The 20,572-nt window shown below is 40.7% G+C and overlaps 1 protein-coding gene across 2 annotated transcripts; it reads left to right on the plus strand.

The window, feature by feature from the left end:
* Window positions 1-11,350: 11,350 nt before the first annotated feature.
* LOC131723173 (tripartite motif-containing protein 16-like) lies at window positions 11,351-19,701 on the plus strand. 2 transcript variants are annotated; one of them, XM_059016660.1, is made up of 7 exons: window positions 11,351-12,002; window positions 14,322-14,417; window positions 14,595-14,828; window positions 14,983-15,142; window positions 15,572-15,628; window positions 15,864-15,929; window positions 17,913-19,701. In XM_059016660.1, the coding sequence occupies exons 1-7, from the start codon at window positions 11,415-11,417 to the stop codon at window positions 18,440-18,442; spliced, it is 1,731 nt and encodes a 576-aa protein (XP_058872643.1). In that variant the 5' UTR covers window positions 11,351-11,414; the 3' UTR covers window positions 18,443-19,701. The 2 variants fall into 2 exon arrangements, with proteins under 2 accessions (XP_058872643.1, XP_058872644.1); XM_059016661.1 differs by lacking the exon at window positions 15,572-15,628.
* Window positions 19,702-20,572: the final 871 nt, after the last annotated feature.

Consider the following 20,572-nt stretch of genomic DNA (forward strand, 5'->3'; position numbering starts at 1 on the left):
GCTGAGGGTGTGAAGTGTAGAAGAACTGAAATGTCCGCTCTGGATAGACAAACACCAAAAAGATAACAAAGTTACAAACTGAATGAAAGGAGACAGTACAATATTGTGGGATCAAATAAAAGCAGGGTTTCCACATCTTCAGCGTGCCCAGCTGGCACGAGCCCGTGAGGCTCTGTTGTTTTCAGAGCGTGAGCTCGGGTTCAAATGATTTCAGTCACTTCTCGACTCTGGGATCAAGCTATCAGACACTTCCAGATGGTTAGTCAAGCTAACAGCCCCTAAAAGACTAAAACATCCCATTTAAAACACATGAAAGCCCCGTGCAGCCAGTCTACCCAGGCTAAGTGCTTGAGAAAGAGAGAGGGAGAGAGGTCTAAAGGGAGGGGGTGTATATAACACTGCTCATGAACACACTGCTCCCAGGTAGGAAACCCACTGATCCTCAACTACTGCTCCTAGTGATCTCACACAGCTCCAATCCTCCAAGTCCACAGCTTGAGTTGCAATCTGATTTCTCAGCTTCTCACACGGCACAGCACCCAGCTCCCAACTTACAGCTCCCAGCTCCAGCACAGTTCATCTCCAGCACCCCCTCCTCAACACTCCCCACCCCACACTGTATACTCTCAATCCATCACTTCTCATTAACAGCACCCCCTCCTCAACACTCCCCACCCCACACTGTATACTCTCAATCCATCACTTCTCATTAACAGCACCCCCTCCTCAACACTCCCCACCCCACACTGTATACTCTCAATCCATCGCTTCTCATTAACAGCACCCCTCCTCAACACTCCCCACCCCACACTGTATACTCTCAATCCATCACTTCTCATTAACAGCACCCCCTCCTCAACACTCCCCACCCCACACTGTATACTCTCAATCCATCACTTCTCATTAACAGCACCCCCTCCTCAACACTCCCCACCCCACACTGTATACTCTCAATCCATCGCTTCTCATTAACAGCACCCCCTCCTCAACACTCCCCACCCCACACTGTATACTCTCAATCCATCACTTCTCATTAACAGCACCCCCTCCTCAACACTCCCCACCCCACATTGTATACTCTCAATCCATCACTTCTCATTAACAGCACCCCCTCCTCAACACTCCCCACCCCACACTATATACTCTCAATCCATCACTTCTCATTAACAGCACCCCCTCCTCAACACTCCCCACCCCACACTGTATACTCTCAATCCATCACTTCTCATTAACAGTATTCTAATAAACGTGACTGCTACACACCGACAGCGTATGTTTAAAATACAACATTAATACAGCATTTAGATTTCAAGACCACGTCACTCTAACATACTTTGCATAAAAAATTTTCTAAGCAAAGTTGTTAAAGCAGGAGAAAGGCAGACACAAATCAAGCCCACCCTATCCACTTCATCTTCTCAATTTAATAAATGAACAACAGAATCATTCGATACCGTTCTGTACATACGAAACGGATCTGTTTAATATAAAAGAAGCAATTCAGACAGACTTCAGATTATGGAGCAGGAACATTACTGAGCTGTATGTCTTTAAGCAAAGTTGACTGATGGGAAACTGACACCGGTGTTATTCTGATCTGACAGTTTTAACATTCATTTTCTTGTTGGCTAATTATTGTTTTCTTGTCTCATACTCAATTTACAGTTATATAATAAATCAAAGTGCTTATATGTAATATTAATGTGTGCAAGACCACGCAAGCTGTTGCCGTTCTGATGAACCCCCTGAAACCCCTGAATGTCGTTCTTTAGGAGCTGCGCACGCACTCGCACGGTGACGCAGGTACAGTGAGGGAGATCTCCGTTCTGCACACAAACCCTTCTCGATGTAGAACCCACCAGAACTGAAAATCCAAACCACTTCCATCAGCCAATGGAAGGGCGAGAATAAGAGCCAATCACAACGCATTCTGTTTGACCAATGAAAATACGGGTAGGGCTTGCGGACCTATTTTCCTCGTGGCCAATCAGAACGCAGACGGCTGTTTGTTTTCAAATGAAAATATCAACAGATTCTTTTTGTACCATTTGTCAAAAAGGTGAAATAGGTTCTACATTCCTTGTGCACTGGGAGCGCTCCGTTTTGTGTAATTTTTGGGAACGTGTGACTATCGATGTCTCAAAATTATTGAAGACTGAAATTACACTGACACCCACCCTATTTCTACTAAACCATGATTACAAACTTTGTCTATCCTAAGCAAATCGTAGGCTCCTTCCAGCAGCTCTTACAGCTGCAAAGAAAACTATTTTACAATACTCATTCACTCCTGACCTTCTGCTATGCATACCTGGCTATTACAGCTTCAGTCCATATCACAGCACCTGTAGAACTCCCCGGGGTGAGAATTAGCCTGTAACCCCACCCTTAACCCCGCCCTTTAGGGGTTCCTGCCCTCAACCGGACTGACGTGACACTGAATGCGATCGTTAGGTACGCAAAACGCTCAGGGTGCAAATTTGGCACTATAGCGCGAGCAACATGAAATTCTGGCGCCAGTAGACATGTTTATTTTTTATTTTTATTTTTATTTTTTTTATTCCTTAGCAACCGTAAATGATGCTAGTTTCTCATTGGATCTGGACTAGTCACATGACCTGTCCACACTCATCCACAACACAGGAGAAGGTTCGTGTCGTGTGGGAAAGTGGTGGCAAAAGTATCGCAGCACACTTTTACACAGCTATCAATGTCTTGTAATTTGCCCAAACATCAGTATTTTTCCACAAAACTTTCAGGAATTATTTTAAGGTCCCTCTGGTCATAGAATATTACACATTCTTTTTTTGGCTGTATTTGACTCTTCCTGTAAACAAACATTCACAAAAAAATCTTCTTTTTTTACATTAGAATCTTGGAAATAGTGTCCCTTTTTTCAGAACACAGAATTTCGTTATTTCTATTTAATTTTACATAAATTATTTGTATTATGTATTCTGCTTTGAGATACATGTATAAAGAATGTGTAATATTCTTTATAATATTCAACTAGAATTATTTTCATTGTTTTCAAATATGTTCTTGAAGATATTGCAAAAGACTTCTAGTCGAAAACGTCTGTCTTTGACCTTTATTTATTTATTAATTTTTTTACAGTAATTTTAAAAAACTGATTGTACCTGAACACACAACCCCTGCACTATACTCCTGGCCGCAGAATGATGTTACAAGTTCTTGTGAATCACATCTCTCCAGTGATGATTCTTTTCCAGTACATTCCATTATATACTGCCAGACAGGTCCTTGCCCCTCTCCAAAGTGGGATCCTCTTAGAGCAGACACAGCGAAGCCACAGCCCAGCTCTCTGCACACAACCTGGGCATCATTCATGTCCCAGTAACTACGACAGACTGCCCCCCACACGCCAATGGAATTGAACTCAACTCTCCCAGAGCAGCTGCTGTTTCCATTGACCAGTCTGACAGGAACGGCAGCACCTGACAGTCAATAGAAGAGGAAATAAACTAGACATGTGCTGACTGGTCACATACCTGCACATATATACTTAAGAACAACATTGAAGTTCCTACCTGAACAAATTACACTGACCGCAGAACCATCTGTGCATTCCTGTATTCCGTTCTGTCCTGAAAGGCACCTCTCTAGAGAGGACTCTCTTCCTGTACAGCTTACTCCCAACAACCAGGAGGGGTCTGTCCCTTCTCCAAAGAGTGCGCCCTCTTGAGGAGATACAGCGTAGTCACAACCCAGCTGTTTGCAGACCACATGAGCGGTGGCATTATCCCATCCATTGTCACATATTCTCCTTCTCTGACCTTCAAAATATAGCTCAACTCTCCCAGAGCAGTTATTACTCCCATTGATCAGTCTGATATCAAAGCCAAGTTCTGCCGTTAAACAAGAATACACATGCATTACACTTTGAAATGTTAACACATTGAAATGAGTTTACTGTGGAATCATTTCAAACCAGTGGATTACATTTAAGAAAGTGCAGAATGATATTGTGTCCTGGCAGGGTGTGTAAGAGGGAGAGAATCCCATCTGAAATTGGTATAGTGGAGGACAGATGTTGCCAGAACAATAGACAAGTATGCAAATGTAAAGGGAAGGATGAAGGGGATGGGGGTGGCTTCATTACAAGAAAACAGAGTTCTGATTTCAATAAACTAATTGAGAATATCTGCTGACAGCTCTCTTTGCAGAGTACAATTTAACCAAATACATTTTGATGCAGACACACTGACAACCTGAGCCACTCTATAATTGTGCATTGGTTTTGAACAGGAGTCAATATAAAAATAATTGAGCAGCTCCCTACGTGAATCGTCATGTCCGCATTGCAATCAACATGATAACGAAACAGAAGAAACACCTTAAACATGCATGAGCCTGACATCTACATGAGTTACACAAACATGTTTTGCATTATTGTACAGAAAGCACATTGTGTATCATTTAGACATTACAACACAGTGGACGTTTTACACGTGCAGCGGCTCATTGTTTGTGAATCGCTGTAGCCTTCTTTTATATAATAATAAAAACACTTATTTATAAGAACCTACACCTGTGTTCTGTTGTATTTGAAATATATTGCTTTGTTTAATAGGTAGTATTCACTGAACAGCCCTGGTACAGTGAATTAATACAGAGTCAATGCTTTCATTATCTAAATCATTATTTCAAATTGATCATTTTTAGGTCATAAAGCACACATTGCCTGTGTTAAACCTGTTAAATACAAGAATAATAAAGACAGTGGTTTGGTTCAAACCCATAACTATGTATTTACAAAGTGCAGATGTTTCCAATATACCAGGATCATTGTCTGATTTTTAAAGACAGCATTTTGGGGAGTGGGGCGTTGCCTTCAAGATCAGCCCTGGGTGTTTGCTTTTTGCTAACAACTCAACACCAAAAAATAAATGCAATTATTTATGATAAACCAACTATTGAGCCCTGCCCACAGCCAGATATGAGGCTGCAAATAGTGGGATTTAGTTATGAGAGACGGGCTGAGACGGTCAAGCTGATGCACTGCGAAATCAGAAGGACAACATGCCTCTTGGAGCAGATCTTTGAGAACAGACATCTGTGTTTGGAGCAGATCTTTGAGAATACACCTCTGTGTTTGGAGCAGATCTTTGAGAATATACTGTACCTCTGTGCTTGGAGCAGATCTTTGAGAATAGACCTCTATGTTTGGAGCAGATCTTTGAGAATAGACCTCTGTGTTTGGATTAGATCTTTGCAAAGATTTTTTTTAAAGCTATAATAACCATCATTATTTTGTAATATTTTAAAATCAAATGGAAAAATGAAATGTTCATACCTGAACAAATGACACTGGCTTCCTTATGACAAGTTGTCAATTCTTTTACAAAGCAGCTGATCAGAGATTGTTCTTCTCCTGAACAATGATAACCTTTTTGCCAGTAGGGGGCAGTCCTGTTCCCAAAGCGTGCTCCAACTGAAGCAGACACAGCATAGCCACAGCCCAGCTCTCTGCACACAACCTGAGCGTGACGCATGTCCCAGTAATCCCCACACCCCGCCTCCCACTGATCCTTGTAATAGAACTCAACTCTCCCAGAGCAGTTGTTCGCTCCGTTGGCCAGTCTGATGTATAGAATATCTGCCATTGAATACAAGAGAAATACATTTTAAATGTACACTTGTCAGACTTAAAATACAAATTCATAATTGGTCTGAGATTAATTACCCTTATTGTTTCACTATGATGAATGTATCACACAATCAAGGAATCAAATCCTTTATTTTTTTAACTTAAAGGTTAGTATTTTGGATTAAATCATATTAACCAATTTGAAGACTTTTTGTGATTAGGGTGAACATTTATGTTAATAATTTCACACGTGAAACTGCCACTATTTCATTCTAAAGACAAGGAACGCAGAACAGGAATTATTTTGCCTCTTTCATGAGAGAGGCATGCCTCGCTTTCTTACGTCACCCAGCGTCTTGAACAGAAACAATCTAGCATGGAGCCTGAAGCGAGAGAGGTTTTGAATGCAGTAGAAACTCTGTTAAATACAACTGAGTTTCTTTAAAACGTACTTATTTATTAACAGCAAGACAAAATAACTACAGAAGGATGCTTTTCACCTCCATTGTAGAAACTCTATAGCTCTACAGGTAGTATCAAACTGTCAGTCCATGCAATCAAACACGTTTCTTTTCTTTTTACTTTATTACTGAAATTGTTTCTCACTGGTCTGCATCGTGATCTGCTGTTGGGGTCTTTTTTTCTTTCTCAATCTGTATTTTACAAAATAAGAAAACAAGACAGACATTTCCCAGCTCGTTTGTAAACATAACATCATACACCTGGCAGGGTGTGGATTTGATGACATCATTCAAAAGAGTAGAACTACAAAACTGCTACAGAACTACAAACATGGAGCCACATTTTATTTCAGGCACTGCTTGTAAACAAACAAGATTCAAGTTTGATTATTGATTATAGAACACCCAAGGTAAGTTTCAAGGTAAGAGTTAGGTGAGTGTAATAGCGTGAGAATGTTTTGTTTGTAAACTTTTGTTGTGAAGGCGAATGCACAGCCTACCGTTTAAGCCTTTTATTTTGGCCCTTGTGCCACAGTTTGTTGGTTCCTGTGTTTTGCGTTTGTAAATGAAATGTACGCAGCAGCGTTTCACTGCAGCTTTTGTCTCCTAGTCTCTAATTCCTGCTGGTAACATCTTGGGCCGTGACGCTACCATGTCACACAAATGTATGTGATTTTTTTGTGGGACTATTATCTGACATTTTGGGGTTAAAATACTTTCTTTGAACCAGATTTCTGCCAATGTGTGATCGTGACATCAAACTACCTTCTGAATAGCCAGAATGCCTCAGGCTTCTAACATCATAGTCCTGTAAATATAACCATTACACACCCTTCAAATCCAGGATACTAACCCTAAATGTGTGAATACAGAGAGCTTCAACCAGATCTCATTGATACCAAGCTACTCAACCCGGGAGGTGAAGACATGGCCAAAGAAGTTTTTAAATATGTCACTGCTTTCATTTCTTACCTGAACAAATGACCCCAGCATCTTCACTGTGATTACAGCTTGTTGTTTCCATAGAGGTTATCCTGCATTGTGCTTGTGACTTTCCTGGAACGCATCCTATACTGGGATTCCAGACAGGACCAGTCCCCTCTCCAAAGAGTGAAGCCTGAGGAGCAAATGCAGCATAGCCACAACCCAGATCTCTGCACACAAGCTGGGCAATATGAATGAGCACATAGCACATTGTGCCCCATTGGTCTTCGTTGTAAACCTCAAGTCTGCCAGAGCAGTTGTGACTCCCATTGACCAGTCTGATATCCCACCTGCCTTCTGAAAAACAGAACGCATTAGCACAATATTTAACTGCAGCATAGTCATGCTATACTGAAACCGTATGCTGAGAATCAAAATGCTGATACAGCTAGACTACGGCAGAAGAGAGCAAAAGCCTAGATTTATTCAGGCATCCGAAAGGAAAAATGAAATTAAACAGAACACATTAAAAAGGTTTTAAATAAAGCAAGTGTATAATAGCTTTGATTTGTTTTTATTTGATCTGGAGTGAACTCTGGGTCAAGCATTCCAAATCCTAAATTAAATGACTCGGAATGTTTTCCTCCTTGTACACTACATGTCAAAACAAATTACGCTTAAATATCCCAACCCATTCCCCACACATATCCTGCAGTGTTATATACATAATACAGAAAACAAACCAACACACACTGTGCTAAACAGATCATATCTGCTCCAGCATTGTTAGTAATGGTGTATCATCCTGTGAAGCATCACACATATCACACAAAGTAAAGGGCATATTGTTTACAAAACCATTCCTGTAAATCGTAAAGCGATACCTGTTCTCAGACTGCAGCAAAAAGCCTGCCACTCTGCCTGAGACGCTGCCGGCTGCGTTTTGTTCACCAGAAGTCGTAGGATTGTACGGCTGTTAAAGGATCCCCTACAGGGACAGGGACTAGTTTCGGGATTTTAAAATCCTGCTGAAAGTAAAGGAGTGTGTCAGCAGGACCTCGTTTTTATTCAGAGCAGCGCACAGCCGTGATCACGGCACGTGTTTTGTTTTTAGTTTCTTTTGCAGTGTTTGCTTGTCTTTTTTTGCTGGTAGCGGCCCATGGAGGTTTGTTTGTGTGCTGCTGTTCGCACCAGAGGGATCTTTGGAACGCGACTTCCGTGTCTCTCCCGTCTATCAGTGGAGTACCCGCACTCACCACGCACACTCTAACTTTGTATGGAATTTCATAAAGACATCAGCAACACAAACTCTTTAGTCAAAAGGAATTGTGAGTGCAGTAATTGTGGCTAGTGGGAGCTGAGTCCTTTGACACAGGCACAGTAGAGCTTGGGAGCAGTTCTGTACAAACACACTCACATCACATTTGCTACCGCAGCCTGACTCCCACACATGGGGTCCAGCATCTCCATAATGGCAAACGCTAAGTGAAACATTTCAAAAACACATCATTCGGTCTAAAATGAAGAACAGAGATACCTCATAAATACCAATAACCTAAGAACTCAATCAAACTTTTTTAAAAAGAAATGAATATACAAGAACAGAAACACTTGCTGCACTTCTCACAAAGTAGTAATTGGGTTCAGTGCAGAAACAAGGTACAGGGAAAAGACAGATGTTTGTCCATTTTAAGAACAAAGTTACCACCCAGACATTCTGATTTGCTCATAAAAAGACTGCATTGTATTTTGCTTGTTTTTGAATGGGATGGTTGTCTATTCAGGGCTACCAAGACTTCATTCACAGCTCACAAACCAGAACGCTATCTCCAGGACGGTCTATACATTTCAAAGGGCTAGAAGGAGGCTTGCTTTATCCCATTCAATACCCACAATAGGTACTTTACTATTACATTATATTATACATCTGAGCTCAGTATATACTGGTAACCTTAATGAATCCCATAATAATCCCATTATGTTACCTTGAAGGAATCCTAACAGAATCATTAGCAGACCCACAGCACTACCAGCAATGACAATACAATGGATTTTGAATAAATATATACACAGTGATCCTCAAATGGATTGGTCAATACCATTATGATACTATTAGAACAGAGAAACATCTAAATGCATACTGTGTCACTGTCTATCTGCATTGCTGCTGAAGATCTTGAGCTACCCATTGTAGAGATCTCTAATATTGCCATTATAGGGCCGCTGTGTGTCTGCATTGCCTTTGAGGATCGTTTGTTCTATAGTATATAATATCAATAAAATACTTACGGACAAGTGGCAAGAAGGTGAGGATCCAAATCATTAATCTCATTTTCAAAACCGAAAAAAAGTAAGATGGGCTGAAAAATTAACAAAGTCCAAGTAACTAAGTAGATACAGATAAACACGTGTTAACTGTAATTCTTGATGAAGCGTGTGAAACTGCAAGTGGACTGTGTGTTCCAGGAGCCCCTTGTCTATGAGAGTTATCTGAAGCAGTGCAGATAACAAGACCTGTCACATGCTCTGAAGATGAGTCCAGCGGATGTGTGTGCATATATATATATATATATATATATTCAGAGCAGGCATTCAAATACAATCGTTTTATTTCAATCAGTGATATTGCAATTACAGTTTTGTCCACATGCATCCTGCATGGGAATGTTGTTTTGTAACTGGGATTACAATTTGATTGTGGTGCTTTGATCCTAATTGCAGTTTTTTTAAAACAGTAAATTCTCAAGTAGTGAATGCTGTGTTTGCATGTGATCCTATCACTGGTACACTGGAAAGACGCTAGAAACCATGTCAGCAGATTCTGAGATAAGAGGCACTTCCCAAAACTACTGATGTTCTGTTAGATTATGCATGTTTAGCATTACATCTGAATACATAGAACAATGTTGAAAATGTATATAGAAATACCTGCCATAGCACTGTCGATGTTGTATATTTAAATATATTGTATTTATTTAGCTACAATGTACTGGGGGACACTGATTTGGGGGACATGCCATGTTTCCCTAATGTTTAAGCCCTTTGCTCGTTGTTGGGTAGCCCCAAGATGGCCCAGGGTCAAAGGCAACATGACCATAGAGTTCTTAATCATAAGTGTGGGGAGGGGGCACAGTTTACAATGCAGTGAAGTCAATGGCAAAGTGGCTGTGGCAAGGCTGCGGTTCCTACATGTATATAGTGTGTGTTCTGTTTCTTTCTAGCTTTGTAAATACAGTGTGTTCAAATGTATAAGTTTGTGTTGAATATGACAGGGCTGGGGTTAGAGTTCCCTCTCTAATTAGGACAAGTGTTAATTGATTTATTGATTAGCAATGAACTGTGGTCGCATGCTTTAAAGAGGAGCTGGAAAGCCAATTCCTTTGTTCTTTAGCAAGCCTGAGGGGTTGGCTGAAGGCTCACGACTGCATGTTAAACCAGGGTGAATGAACCGAGCTTAGGGGTGAGGGAGGGAGCAGCCCAGTCTCCATGCCTCTAGCCTGTCCTGGGCTGGAGGGAGCACCCTTTCTCTTAGGGGTGAGGGAGGGAGCAGCCCAGTCTCCATGCCTCTAGCCTGCCCTGGACTGGAGGGAGCACCGTTTCTCTCATGGGGTGATGGAGAGGGCAGTTCAGTCTCCATGCCTCTAGCCTGCCCTGGGCTGGAGGGAGCACCCTTTCTCTCATGGGGTGATGGAGAGGGCAGTTCAGTCTCCATGCCTCTAGCCTGCCCTGGGCTGGAGGGAGCACCCTTTCTCTTAGGGGTGAGGGAGGGAGCAGCCCAGTCTCCATGCCTCTAGCCTGCCCTGGACTGGAGGGAGCACCGTTTCTCTCATGGGGTGATGGAGAGGGCAGTTCAGTCTCCATGCCTCTAGCCTGCCCTGGGCTGGAGGGAGCACCCTTTCTCTCAGGGGGTGAGAGAGGGAACAGTTCAGTCTCCATGTCACTAGCCTGCCCTGGACTGGAGGGAGCACCATTTCTCTCAGGGGGTGAGGGAGGGAGCAGTTCAGTCACGAATGTCCAGTAAGATCAAACCCTCACTTCAATTGGTAACTTTGTTGGATTCAAACCCATACAGAAGTGAAAGCCCAGTGCAGTCAATATAGATCTTTTAATAGTAATATTTCTTGGGGGATTAAGAAACGGTATCATATAATATTTTGTGCTGAATCAATCTTTCATTATTTAATGAGAGGCTGGATGGAAAAAAAAGAGATGAAGGGTTACTGTGACAGTCCCACTCACAACTCTCTCCTCTCCGCCCCTCTCACACTGATTCAGCAGTCTCTGCTCAGCCTAATTGTCTAAACCTGGCCTCAGTCCAAAACTCCGCCTCTTAGAGCTTTACACAACTCCAGGAAATCAGCGCAGTGAAGTTTCGTTTCTTGTGAAATCGTCAGTCTCTCTGTCTCACTGCAGCAGAAATGGCAGAAGCAAATATTCTGGTAGGAGAGGACCAGTTTAGCTGTTCAGTGTGTCTGGAGTTATTGAAGGATCCAGTCACTACAGCATGTGGACACAGTTACTGTATGGGGTGTATTAAGAACTGCTGGGATCAGACTGATCATACAGGTGTCTACAGCTGCCCCCAGTGCAGAAAGACCTTTACCCCAAGGCCTGATTTGTGCAGAAATACCGTGCTGGCTGAAGTTGTGGAGGAATTAAAGAAGACAGGACTCAATCCTCCTCCTGCTCAAAGTTATGCTGGACCTGGAGATGTGCCGTGTGATTTCTGCACTGGGAGAAAGTTCAAAGCTGTGAAATCCTGTTTGACGTGCCTGGCCTCTTACTGTGAAACACACGTCAAGCCACACAGTGAGGTTACTCCATTAAAGAGGCACAAGCTGGTCAATGCAATTGGAAATCTGGAGCAAAAGCTTTGTGCTGAACACCAAAAGGTTTTTGAGGTCTTCTGTAGAACCGATCAGACGTGTATTTGCTTCTTGTGTTCACAAATTGAACACAGGAGCCATGATACAGTCTCAGCTGAGACAGAAAGGACTGGGAAACAGGTAAGGGTTTGAATCATTTCCTTGTAGCTATCCTAGAAGAGCTCCCAGTGATATTTAACATGTCTGTTTCCTAAATTATGCAGTTTCACATTAGATCAAAATTTAATTGTACATTAAGAGCTATTCAAAGAGCTGTAGTTATTTTATAAAATCATATGTCAGTTTCATTGTTTAAGACATTGTAGTTTAATTGGTTAAACTGTGTAAACATAAAGTTCTCAGCAAAGCCAAGCAGCTATTTTAACACTCTTTAAGGTCCAGGTGAATGTTTGCTTGTTTTCACTGTTTTCAGATTTGTGCGTACAGCTCCTTCACTGTAGGGGAGACATGCAAGTGTGTCACATCAAATGAAAGGGAACAAACTGGGCTTGCATGTAAAACAACACTCAGCAATCTCACCCTCACCCTCTTTGGTGTAGGAAACAAAAAACACAAAAAAACACTTTAGAAAAGATCTTCATTTATTGTTTATTAAAACAATCAGCATTGCTGGCTACAGTATAACACTGCTGAATGAAACCTGAACATGAAATGAGCATTGGGTACATTCTGAATAGAATGAGCTAAAAGCAAAGAAAAATATGAACATATTTACAAAAGTAGCAAAAACAGGGAAATAATCAAAGTGTGTAAGTGCTTCCTGTGTGCAGCTGAGTGCCAGGGGGGCTTGCAGGAGCACATTTAGGCTGAGCTGCTTGTTGGTCAGGCTCTGCTTCTGTGTTCCTCTGCTCATGTGAGAGAGCTACTGTGGGGGTGGGAGGGGAGGGTGTTCTTCTTTTGGGTGCAGATATGCTGGAGCTTCTGCACTGTAATTATAAAATAAAACACAAATACATGCATACAAGCTTATGCTATACACAATATTATATTTTACGATCTTGTGGAAAAAGGTGTGTCGATAGATAAGAGAGACAGTCACCTGCTGTAAGTCTGTGGTTGTTCAACAAAATGCTGACGTCACCACTCACCAGGTGCCTGTAACTCGACACCAAGATCAGCAGACAAGCTGCAGCAGAGAAGTGTGTCTTTCAGTAAACAAGCACAGACTTACTACACACACACACCCTCATTCACACATTAGAGAAATAGCTACATTCTACTGCACTCGAAATATGTATTTACAAGCTGCATCAGATTTGAGAAGTGCGTCTTTTCATTAAGCAAGCAAGGTATGAAATAAAATACTTTTCACACACACACGCACACACACGCATGCATACACATACACTCAATCACACATCAGAAGAATAGCTAAAATATTTCTACTATATTCAAAATATTGATTTTATAACCTGGAAACAAACAGAAAAATAAATGGGAACACTGTGCATTGTGCACTCAGCTGAGCATTTTATTTATTATTGTTTTTTATTTTTTATTACTTAAAAAATATGAGAAATATTAAAAAAACAAAACAGTAACAATTATAATTTCTAAATAATATATATGTTTACATCATATAAAGAGAAAACAATGCTATGCTTATAAAGGACCTCGTCCTTGTACAAAGCCCATCTCCTTCAGTATGGTAGCTCTCCAAACACATCCATCACTGTCACTACATGCCTCAATCTTCTACCAACCTCCTCTCCACTGAATCTGTTTTTTTGTTAGCTCTGAAGGTTAATTTTCATTTCGAGTCGCCATTTCGTCTGTATTTTAAATCTACGATGTCTGCATCATAACTTCAATGCAGGCTTGCGAAGGCCAGAAATGCTGGAGATAAACAAGGCTGCTGTTTACAAAGATAGAGGACTTGCTAGGGTGTCCATAATACTGCCTGATTAAACTGCCTTTAAAGTTATGACCACCGGAGGTCATTTTCTCATTAGGTGGACCTTAACAGTAGAAAAGACCAAGATTAATATTAAATTCATATTAGATTAAAGATAAAGTTGCTTCAATTAAGTTGCTTGACAACAAAAAGTGACACATGCTAGATCAGTCATCATTCACTTTTACTAGTATGAAACAGTACCATCTAGTGGACAGGTACTGTGGATCAAGTGTCCTTTTGTATTGCTGGCCGCTGTGCACTAGATGGTGTTGTATCTATACACACATGTTGTCTGATCTAGCCTGTGCTACAGGTGTCAATGGCATGCAACTAGAACTGAAGAGCAAAATATATTCGAGAAACACTGAGAATTATTGCAAACATTGTAAAGAGGTTAGAGGACAAGAAAATAGAAAATATATTTGAACTAAAATGATTCTGTCAGTTTCAATAGCATACTTCAACAGGCCTATGTTGGGTGTGACAGGATATCACTCAATGCCCCATCAGAAATGTCACTGTGTCACTGTGTTTCTACACAGAAGCAGCTGGGAGAGACACAGACAGAAATACAACAGAGAATCCAGGAGAGACTGAAAGACTTAGAGGAGCTGAAACAGACCGTGGAGTCACTGAAAGTGGGTATTGACAAGAGGGGGCTATTATTATTATTATTATTATTATTATTATTATTATTATTATTATTATTATTATTATTAACAGATGGAATGGAACACATCTGCAGAAGTTTACTGTCTATGGCTGATGTGTTTGTGATTCTAACCATGTCTCCTCTACTGTGTTCTTTCTCTCAGAGATCTGCATGCATAGAAATAAAGGAAAGTGAGAAGATCTTTACTGAGCTGATCCGATCCATTAAGAAGATCCACACTGAGGTTACTGAGCTGATTGGAGCTAACGTGAAGGCTGCAGTGAATCAGACTGAAGGACTCATGAAAAAACTGGAGCAGGAGATTGCTGAGCTAAAGAGGAGAAACGCTGAGCTGAAACCACTTTCAGAGACAGAGGATCACATCCATTTTCTACAGGTAACATCACTGCTTGTTAGAAAATCTCAAGTACATAACTGGGACGGTTTCAGACAGACCTCTCCAATTGAATGAATCCTTGCTTTTCCACAGGAATGTTTTGGACCCCATTCTTTTTCACTGAAAACTCCTTTTCTCCACTTTCCTGTTATAGAATTTCCAGTCTCTCTGTGCCCCTCCTGAAGCTGGAGACTTACCCAGCGTTACTGTCAATACCGACATCTCTTTTGGGGCTGTGAGGAAAGCTATATCTGAACTTAAAGACCATATTGAGGACTTCTGCAAGGGGGAATTAGTCAAAATAACCACAACAGGTTGGTGTGAAATAGATTCCTTTGGTAGAGATCAAATAAACCATGGCTTGAGGAGGGACAGGACTTGCAACACATTAATACAGACCTCTTGCAGATTGTTGGCTATATGAATATTGCAGATGTTTTATTTTAAATGATTTCCCCAGGTTGAAATGCCCCACCTCATTTACAGTGACATCCCAAAATAATGATAGCAGGAAGGAAGAGAGTTTCTAAAGACATTACATGAGAAAACAACACAATAGCATTCAAACAGAGATAGAGAGAATTAAACATTAAACAACACATTCAATCCATATAGGATATTAACTTATAGTCCTGAACTTTCTTATCACAGATTTATAGGAATTGGAGGTCTGGTCATGTTTGTATTCCAAATCTTCTACAGTAAAGTCTTTTGTTTAAAACAGTTTTCTGTATTTTATTTAGTGAATGAAACAGCAGTTTATACCCTGGGGTCTAGGAGCAGTGACAGATGTTTAAAAGGTAAGGCTTTTCTTCCAGTAAAACATTTTATCTACAGAGATGTATTAGATTAGTTCTTGTGTGAGATTCCTGATGAGCGTGGAGTTAGCTCGGTCCTTTGCTACGCTGATAAACTAAACAGATGCAATTTGTCTTTAAAGATTAAGAGCATGGCAGATTGCTGTTTGGAGTTTTGTGTGTGTTGTGTATTAATTCACATGTTTCAATTCTATTTCTCTCTCTTTTTTCTGCCCAGTGAATGAAGTTGCAGTTTACAGTCTGCAGGCTCCAGAGCCAAGAAACAGAGCTGAGTTTTTAAAATGTAAGTCTGTTTTCACTGAAACATTTGATTGAAAGATGTGTCACTCCATTGTGAGAAGAGCTAACACTACAGAACAGGGAGGGGTGGAGCTTGAGGGCAGCAATTATTATTATTTATTAGTAATTGTGAAGCCATTAATCTACACTCCTCTCCAACAAGTATTGGTTCAGATGAATACATGCAGAATGACTGGGGGAGGGGCATTTGTTGTCTGTTTTTCCACTCAGACCTTTATCTCCCTAAATATCTTGGTATCCCTGAATAGATACATGTACAATTCATGTAAAACCAGTTGTGGGGTAAAATTAACAGCTATTCCTCCCAGTCATCCTGTGCTGGTAGTAAATGTATATTGCAGTATCACTGCACTTGTGGGATGGATTGCTTACAGTAGTGGAGCCTGCGGGGGTGTGCGGGGGTAGGTGGGGGGGGGGGGCTAGGCCCTGGCCCCTGGCCCCAAAAATAAAGGTTGGTGGGCCCCTCTTGACTGCCTGAAAACACTCTTAGAAAAATACGTCTCCACACACACACTTTTGAATACTGTTGCTGTCATATGCGCGGCCCAACTGTGCACACTATCTTTACTGATGTTATTCTCCTTTTAAAAATAATGAATTGCTTTGAAAACTACACTACCTAGAAGACCAGTGTGACGAAGTGCCCGCCCCTGTGTGTATTTTGTGTGTTATGTGTTGTATGTTGTGTGTGTTAATGTTGGTGTATAGTCATTGGTACACGGGATATAAACGGGTCTGTGTTTCACGTGTATTTAAAAATGTAGATTTGTATTTAGTCACGAGGAGGGCACAAATCACTTCACGTGCTGGTTAAATGTAATATGTGAGCACGGGGTTGCACAGAATTAATTCACGTGCTGGGATTCAAGTGAATAATTAATTAGTAATTGAATCCCAGCACAACAGTATATATAGATGCACATTTCTTTCACTCGGGGTTGGGTGTTCGGTGAGTGGAGAATTAGTGTGGAGAAGGAGAAACTAAATACTAAAAGAATGTAAGAACGTAATTAGAAGTGTTTTCACTCACCGTGTTTGTTCGTCTGTCTGTTTAAGTGTAGTACGTATTGTTTGTCTTTTTATTTTGGCGTATAGTGCCGTGTCCTGTTTTTGTGTTTAAAACCTTTTATTTTCTGTTCTGTTTATTAAATGCTGAGCGAAACCATTCGCTCAGCTCCACCAAACCACACCTCTCTGTCTGTTTATTTCCTGCATCTGGTCTGACGCCACCCACTCCGGCCGTCTTTGTGACACCAGCTATAACACTTGTATGATACATTTGTGTGTCATTATTTGGCCTTTGGATAATGAGAAATCAGTTGGTTTTGTGGGTGTTTCATTAGGCTTAGCACTGTTGGTCTGTCTCTTCTGCAGCGGTGCCTGCTTTTGTGCTGTGTGAGAGGAATAATTTCAAAAAGCAACTACCTGTTTTGTGAGAGTTCTATCTTTATCTTCTATGTTCTATCTTTTAATACCAAAGTCTTTAAAATAGCAGGGAGGAGGGAGCATTGAGGAGGGAGCAGGGAGGATGGAGGAAAGAGGTGGGAGGATGAAGCATAGGGGAAAGAGGAGGGAACATGGATGAGGGATAAGGGAGGAGGGTGCATTGAGGAGGGTGAAGGGAGCATGGAGGAGGGAGCAGGGATGAGGGAACACGAAAATGGAGGAGGGGGATGCAGCAGGGATCATGGAGGAGAGACAAAGAGCATGCAACAGGAAGGGGGGAGCAGGGAGGAGGGAGCAGAGAAGAGGGAACATAGAGGGGAGAGCAGGGAGGAGGGGTGAAAGAAAGGAGGGATCATGGAATAGAGAGGAGGTTCCATGGAGCATGGAGGATGGAGCAGGGACTGATGAAGCAGGGAGGTGGGAGTGATTTGAGGATGCGGCAGACAATGACTGATGATTTTCTCAGTGATTTGACTTTTTTAACTGTCTCTCCTCTACCCGTCCTCTTCTCTTCAATCAGATTCCTGTCAGCTCACACTGGACCCCAACACAGCGCATAGAAACCTCTGTCTGTCTGAAGGGAACAGAAAGGTGACACGGAGGGGAGAGACCCAGCGATGTCGTGATAACCCGGAGAGATTTGACAGCCGGTCCCAAGTGCTTTGCAGAGAGGGTTTGTCTGGGATTCGCTGTTACTGGGAGATTGAGTGCAGTGGGAGAGGGGCTGATATAGGAGTCACATATAAAGGAATCAGCAGGAAAGGAGTTGATCATTCCAGTCTCCTTGGATGCAATGACAAGTCCTGGAGTTTGTCCTGCTCTGATTCCAGTTACACTGCTTGGCACAATAACAATCAAATTGCAATACCTGCCTCCCGCTCCCCCAGAATAGGAGTGTATCTGGACTTTAATGCCGGGACTCTGTCATTTTATGGCGTTTCTGACACAATGACCCTCCTGCACAGATTCCAAACCACATTCACTGAGCCGCTCTATCCTGGGTTTTTTGTTTATTCTAAATCCACTGTAACAATCTGCCAGCTGAACTAGACTGTTTTGTGTTGTAAGAAACCCTTTGTATTGAACTCCCTGTCTGTCCTCTCCACTCCTCGGTTGAAGGGAATGTTCAATCTGACACAACTGCGGAGCGAAACTAGGTGAATTATTTGTTTTTAGCAACAAATGGGTTTCATATGAAATATGTTGATTGCCCATATATGAGGCAAAGTAATACTGTTGATTAGAAAGAAGTACATATCAGCCTAATAACAAGGAATAATACATTCCCTTGGCAGCCCGCAGTTTAGCGAATCCAGCTTATTAATATTCCAGTGTGCACGAGCAAGCGCCTTGTCATTTTTCATGACTGGCTGTGACCCTGTATATATATATATATATATATATATATATATATATATATATATATATACAGCTGTAGTCAAAAGTTTACATACTTTAGTTTACAAAATGTTTGCTTCAAAATATTTTTCCTATAATTATTTGTTTGAGAAATTTCTAGAAATTATAAATTTCCATTGGGATATGTAAACTTTTGAATACAACTGTGTATATATACAATAGTTTTAAAGTATTAACGATATTTTAAAGCAAATCAAAATACTAAGGTCTATGATACACAGCATTTAGTGTTTACATCACTGTTGCTAAACATTGTAACAATAACACGCATCAATATCTGTGGATATGACATGCATTGCATTATGGGTAGCATATTACTCTGGGCTACAAACGGAGCTCTTTCTAAAAGGCACAGTCTGGTAACAAGGCGTTATTGAAATGAGAATGTGATCTCAAGGGTTTCACTTGAGTAAAGAAAATGAACGACTGATTGATTCATATTTCAGCTGAAAATTAGTAATTACCAGAGATCCTAATTTAAAAAAAAAACAAAAAACGAAATTCTCAGACAATAAAAAAAAAAAAAACATGTTATTCCGCAATTAAAATAAAGTCTAAAATTGAGTCGTCGTTCACAAACAGTGCTGCTGAATAACAGTTAACACTGGCAGTGTTTATTGAAACACTTTATTATTACAAATGTGATTAAATATAGTCATGTTTTGGCCATAACTGTATTTCATTCCTTTTTTAAGAATTGTTATGTTTTATATATATTTTTAAAATGGCATCCAATAGTCAGTGCTGTAACAGTTTTTCAAAAAAGTGAACTTAAGTTTGCTTTATTGTGTGTGTTTTTTTCTTCTTCTTTGATTTCCATAAAATATGGCAAACATGTTTGTTCTTTTTTCAGATTATAGTAATGTGATTTAATAAAAAATTTAATTTGACTAACTGTGACTTTTCTTATTTATTAATACTCATTAACACTATTTTTCATTGAAAAGCCTTTGTTGTGTTGTTTAATGTGGGAGAAAGAAAGAGCCTGGACTCATTTGAGCTCTCAGGAAGCTAAACTAAACTTTATTTCTCTTGACAGAGCAAACATAACGTGTGAGGTCACTCACTGGGGGTGTGGCTGCGGCTATAGTACATCCTGCCACTACAGTCTTTGCCGCAGAACTTCTTGCAGAGAAACGCGCTTTTGTCTTTGTAGATTTTAGGAAATTTGACTGCAAATTTCCGTGGGGACCTTCCCAAAACAATGGCTTTATACTGCCATCTAGTGGTTGAAAATAAAATCCAGGCTTTACTGTGTTGAGTTGATGCTGGATTCAAAACGAGCTTCTCTTTTAGGAAGCTACAAATGATGTCATGTAAAACGCGACTGCCTGCCTTCTCCTTTCTCATGAATATTAAGTAAGCCCTCCCTCCGTAATGAATATTAAAAGCGAATTAAACAGGCGTACATTAAAATTAACGTGTTTATTTATAATATGTATCTAAAGTTAACTTTGAAGAATTTGAATGGCTGTATTAGTAATCAAATTGATGTAATCATAGTCTGTTATATTATTGCAATAACTGAATATATGTCTAGAAACTTTGAATAAAACTAATTATAAACTAGTAGCTGCTGCAGCCACAGTGAATCTTGTGGAGGCCCTGGGTAAGCTGGCATAGCGATACACTCAAACCAGAGAGAAAAAAGGAAATTACATTACATTGTGTGTTTCGATTATAACTGAAAAAATTATGCAAGCTCCGCTCTAGGGCAGCTTAGAGTATCTGTGCTCCTGAAGGGTGAGTGGGCGGTGTCTT

The sequence above is a fragment of the Acipenser ruthenus genome, chromosome 53, assembly GCF_902713425.1.
Source record: "Acipenser ruthenus chromosome 53, fAciRut3.2 maternal haplotype, whole genome shotgun sequence".
Classification (NCBI taxonomy): domain Eukaryota; kingdom Metazoa; phylum Chordata; class Actinopteri; order Acipenseriformes; family Acipenseridae; genus Acipenser; species Acipenser ruthenus.

Bases quoted from the DNA above. Each gene is read 5' to 3' on its own strand.
- LOC131723173 (XM_059016660.1), top strand. From the start codon at position 11,415: ATGGCAGAAGCAAATATTCTGGTAGGAGAGGACCAGTTTAGCTGTTCA. The intron at 12,003-14,321 runs GTAAGGGTTTGA...GTTTCTACACAG, and splicing joins CAGAAAGGACTGGGAAACAG to AAGCAGCTGGGAGAGACACA. The intron at 14,829-14,982 runs GTAACATCACTG...TTCCTGTTATAG, and splicing joins ATCACATCCATTTTCTACAG to AATTTCCAGTCTCTCTGTGC.